At 42.3% G+C, this 5,339-nt stretch overlaps 1 protein-coding gene across 1 annotated transcript; it reads left to right on the top strand.

The window, feature by feature from the left end:
- Positions 1–3,070: 3,070 nt before the first annotated feature.
- LOC130477687 (heparan sulfate glucosamine 3-O-sulfotransferase 1-like) lies at positions 3,071–4,380 on the top strand. Its single transcript, XM_056849734.1, has one exon. The coding sequence runs from the start codon at positions 3,165–3,167 to the stop codon at positions 4,092–4,094; it is 930 nt and encodes a 309-aa protein (XP_056705712.1). The 5' UTR covers positions 3,071–3,164; the 3' UTR covers positions 4,095–4,380.
- Positions 4,381–5,339: the final 959 nt, after the last annotated feature.

Below are 5,339 nucleotides of genomic sequence, written 5' to 3'. Positions count from 1 at the left end.
CAAGACTGAGGTGCTGCTGGTCAGTGACAAAACTGCTCAAGAACTGAGGAGTCAGGGAGTCAGCCTGTCCTGGAGGAGGTTGTACTCCCACTGAAGGCCCAGGTTCGTAGCTTGGGGGTACTGCTGGATTCTGGCCTACAGTTGTAGCCCCAGCTCTTGTCTGTGGCATGTAGTGCCTTTCATCAGCTGGTATGTCAGCTGTGGTCATTCCCCTAAAAGTATGATCTGGCCATGGGGATCTGTGCTGTTTAGCTTGTCAGGGGTATGATAGACGGATCGCATCACTCCAGTGCCGCAAGTTCTGCACTGGCTGCTCTTTTGTTCCTGCTGGGACCTCTGTGTGGGCCACCTGTGCCGTAAACCCCCACCACCACCCCGCCACAGCCCACCCATTGACCCGAACCAGAGTGGCTACTTCTGGAACCCACTGATGCCGTGACCCTCCACCGAAACCTCACTGCTGGTAGATGGCGCGCTGCCCCCCCCCCAGGTGCCTCTGCAACCAATGGAGGGTTGAAGGGACTGGCCATGCGGCAAACCCTGCTGCTGCTGCTCCGGCAATCAGGAGAAGGTCTCGCCCTGGCGCTCCAATGATGGTCCTCTCCCCTCTGCTGCTGTCGTCCTCTGATCCTGCTGCCCGGAACTGTGAGCTGGGCAGGAGACAAGCACTGTCCCTGTCCCATGATCCACATAGCTTGTCTCGCTGGGCAGCTGGGAAGCATGCCTGGCGTTCCTCCGCTGACACTTCCGCTGCCGCCTCCCCATGCCATCCATGCCATTCTCGCTGGCGCTGTTGGATATCCCTGAGAAGGCAGGTGGGTCCTACCACCTTGCTTCTCAACCTACCTGTGCTTGCTTTCCAGATGGCTAAGGAATTTCTGCTCGCCAGGTTTATAAGTAAGGGGGTTGATTTTTTTTAGTGCTATTTTAGCCTGGAAACTGTCATTTTAAGCTGTCAATTGCCTGTTTTTATGGTCTGTGTTTTTATGCTGGGTTTTTAATGCTGAATTATAAAGTCAGATAGACTTTGTCCATGTGATCTGAAGAGAGTTGACACACTATCTCATATGATGTAGGAATGTCTCCTATACAATACTTACTGCGATCAATGGATTATCGCTATTCTAATTATATTATCTGCCACCGTACCAAAAGATAAAATAGTCCCCTTTCTGCTGATGGATAGAGATCCAAGAACAACACTGGTGGTGGCTGAGTATCTCTCCACCATATTTTCCTTAAAGAAGTAAAGGCTCCCCATTTACTGCTCAAGACCTTTGGGTCACAGGAGCGTGAAAGGAGAGTGAAGTGAAATGCTGGATTTTAATTAATGTCTTTTAATGTTTTATTTTGTAAGCTGCCTCGGGTGGGGTTCCTGGAGAGGCAGCATAACAAGTTTCTAAATTAATGAAAAATAAATCTACAGTTTCCTCATACCAGATCAACTCATTGGTCCATCTAGTTCAGTATTGACCAAGGGGGTTCCATTAACATATATGCAGTGTGTGGAGAGGAGAGCAGGCTCATAGTTAACTACTGCACCCATTGTGCAACTGATTAATGCATTTTCTACTTGTGCTGCACAGCCATCTTGAGGCAATGCTTACTTTTTATGATTATAAAAGGTTGGGTATTCTTTTTCTCCCTCTCCCATAATACTAGTACGCAAGGTCATCTGTTGAAGCTGGAGGGTGAGAGATTCAAAACAGAAAAAAGGAAGTATTTTTTCACACAACGCATAGTTAAATTGTGGAACTCCCTGCCCCAGGATGTGGTGGTGGCTGCCAACTTGGAAGGCTTTAAGAGGGGAGTGGACATATTCATGGCTATTAGTTAAAATGGATACTAGTCATGCTGCATACCTATTCTCTCTAGTATCAGAGGAGCATGCCTGTTATATTAGGTGCTGTGGAACACAGGCAGGATAATGCTGCTGCAGTCGTCTTGTTTGTGGCTTCCTAGAGGCACCTGGCTGGCCACTGTGTGAACAAACTGCTGGACTTGATGGGCATTGGTCTGATCCAGCAGGGCCTTTTTTATGTTCTTATGGGTACGGAGAAGGAAACTTGTGCAGGTTCAAAGTCACTTGGCAGTTCAAGAATAAGCATGTCCTAGTCTGACCTCTTCTGGCAAGATGTATGTTGGTATAAAGAGTAGACTTTGATATTTCTGTATTGGTTGCCTGATATCTCCTTTATAACAGCATACCTGTTGTGCGAGTATGCTCCAAACCAACGTACATTGTCTATTAATAAACTAGTGGGGTACTCAGAAGTAGAATTCTGTGCTACTCTACCATGTAATGTTTGAACTCATTTTGGAAACAATAGAAATGCTTTTTTTACAAGAAGGCTAAAAATATGCACATCAACCATCACTAGTGAGGGTGTGTGCACACATGTGAAAGAAATGATACAGAAATTGTAGATGCTTTCAGTTACTGGAAAATCAAGTGCCCTACACGTTTCAAGCAAAAAAAATTTCATTGGAAGCTCAAGTACCTTTTTACATTTTGCTCAGGGGTTCTTCATCACAGGAGCAATCTATATAAAAGTATTTCTTTCAAGTATTTGTTAGGAAACTTGGGCAAAATAAGGAAGACTACATAAACTGTGTTCCCAATGAGCCGTTTGAGCTCAAAGTGATTAGCTTACTTGATTTCCCAATAAATGTAAGTACCTGAATCCTTTTTGCTCCTATGATACTCCCCGAGAATTGCCATGCCATTTTGATGGTGAGATGTGTGAATGCTATACTCCTTGGGATAGACTTCAGTTTATTTATTTATTCTTTAATTTCTACCCCGCCCTTCATCCCTGGCCGAAGCTAGAGCAGCTGTTCATTTGCCAAGAGGTAATACTGTTCATAAATACCTAAAATTTAAAAAATCTCACTTGCTGCGGGATGCACAACCTCAGTAATTTTGCATAATGTTTCGGTTGCACGGTAGATAAGAGATGTCAGACTGCATATGTATCTATTTTGTTATTATGTACAGGCAGCAAGATACTGATTGCTGTCTTTTCTTTAACTTGCAGATGCTTGAGAAATCAGTCGCTGCTTTGGCCCCCGTCCCATCGGCCACCCCTTCAGGAGGTTATGTGCACATAGTTCCATCAGCCAAGCGCAACGACATTTCCCAGTGATCGTTCCTTCATCTCCACATGGCCTTTCTACTAGTGTCATCATACCTTCTCCTGACTCATGCTCACGGTGCTCCATCTGAGAATGGGGCTCTCATGGAGACACTGAAGGCCCACGTCATGTTCTTCAGCAATAAAAGTGAACACTATTCGGCACAAGTGAGACCTCCCGGAACAAACAGACGAATACCTCAGACAATCATCATCGGAGTTCGTAAAGGAGGGACCAGGGCATTACTTGAAATGCTGGACGTTCACCCAAACGTTGTGGTGGCGGCTACTGAAGTTCACTTTTTCGACTGGGATGAGAATTACGTGAAAGGAATAGACTGGTATAGGGGCCTGATGCCATTTTCCTATGAAAATCAAATAACCATTGAGAAAACGCCAGGCTATTTCACTTCGCCACAAGCTCCCGAAAGGATTCACGATATGAATAGCTCTATTAAGCTGCTGCTTATTCTGAGAGACCCCACAGAGAGAGTTATCTCTGATTATACCCAAGTCTATTACAATAGACTGGAAAGCCACAAGCCTGTGCAGCTCTTTGAAGACATTGTTATTAAAAATGGAGCACTTAATACCAAATACAAGGCCATCCAGAGAAGCCTGTACGACGTCCATATGGAGAAGTGGCTTAAACATTTCAATTTGGATCAGATTCACATAGTGGATGGCAATACTTTAATCAAGGACCCTCTTCCCGAACTGCAAAAAGTGGAAAGATTTCTTAATCTGCCTTCCAGAATCGTGTCTTCAAATTTTTATTTTAACCAGACCAAGGGGTTCTACTGCATTCGGAGTGACGGCAGAGAGCGGTGTTTACACGAATCAAAAGGACGCCCACACCCCGTGGTGAACAGTACTGTTTTAGAACAACTTTACTCCTATTTCAGAGAGCACAATGCAAAATTTTACAAAATGATTAATCATTCTTTTGACTGGCACTAGTAGCGTTTTTCGGAAGAAAGGATTTTTTTAAAACAAAAAATGTCCTGTGGTGAACTATTTTCAAGCACTTCCTGGCAAACTCTGGGTTGCATTCACCTTGACGTGAAGACCAGAGTTTGCTTTTCTGTGGTATTACACTAGAGCCCATTGCATTAATGGGAAGTACTCATTATTGTAAGGGTACTAGCAGGGGCTTTTAACTACTGTAATGAACTCGATTGCATCAGGGCAAGTCCACCAACTTCAATGGAGTTGTTTCAGATTTACACTTGTATAGCCGAGCTGATTCATTTGTCTCTTTTTATTCAAATTTATGAACAAATCGAGTTTCACAGAAAACTATTACTCTAACTGATGTTTGAACAACAACAAAATGTAGCTGAAATGGTGGTATTCTACCCTTCGGGTTTTATTGGTTGCTTTTTATTTTTCTATCCAACTAAATTAACAGCGCGATTGATCTCTAGAAATTTCATATAGTAAAATGATTATATATTAGAAGAAGAAAAAAGAAGTATTGAAGTGGTTCCGTTAAATAATTTTAAATCTTTTTTGTGGAGCAATGCTATTACACTTCAATGAGTTTCAGGTCTGATAACAATTTGGCTTTTGCTTTCTGTTAAAACCCCCTCTGCATAGGTTCTTTGTAGTAAGTGACACTCACATATTACCCAAATGGGCATAAAACCACTTAACCCATCTGAACAAATGTTAAGCCTGTCATATCCCAGTGCAAACATATGAGGGCTCTAAGAATACTCCTTTTTTATTCAGCAGACATCAATAATTACGCAAGTGTCCATTTAATCACTTAATCCATGAGCTACTTATTTAAGAAATACCCTTTGTCAATACACAATTCTCAGTCTCGTTTGTATTTTGTAACCAGTTGCTCCATTGTTTATATAATTAATTTGGCATAAGGTTTACTGTGAAGAGAAAAAAAAGGGACATTTCATTGCCTGCTCTCCAAAGCGTGGAGTAATTTTTGTAATATCTATTTGCAGATCATAAGATGTACTCAGAGTGCAAAGTCATGTGGTATTGTATACTATACACACAATATTCAAAATATCACGTATAGGTTTCTGATTTATCTATAAAACTTTAAATCTAAATGGATGCTTTAGGGTTTGTTTATTTACAATATATTTTTACTGGACAATGTAATGGTGGTCTTTCTTCTCAAAACGTTTTAGCTTTCCTATGGATAATTTTAATTTAATTGTCCCTCCCAATGAATGT

This window comes from Euleptes europaea, chromosome 5 (assembly GCF_029931775.1).
Source record: "Euleptes europaea isolate rEulEur1 chromosome 5, rEulEur1.hap1, whole genome shotgun sequence".
In the NCBI taxonomy this organism is placed as follows: domain Eukaryota; kingdom Metazoa; phylum Chordata; class Lepidosauria; order Squamata; family Sphaerodactylidae; genus Euleptes; species Euleptes europaea.
Note: the sequence above shows the minus strand (reverse complement) of the source record. Positions and strands in the feature narration are given on the sequence as shown.

What these genes read in the sequence shown, in the direction of transcription:
- LOC130477687 (XM_056849734.1), top strand. Translation starts at nt 3,165, where the DNA reads ATGGCCTTTCTACTAGTGTCATCATACCTTCTCCTGACTCATGCTCAC.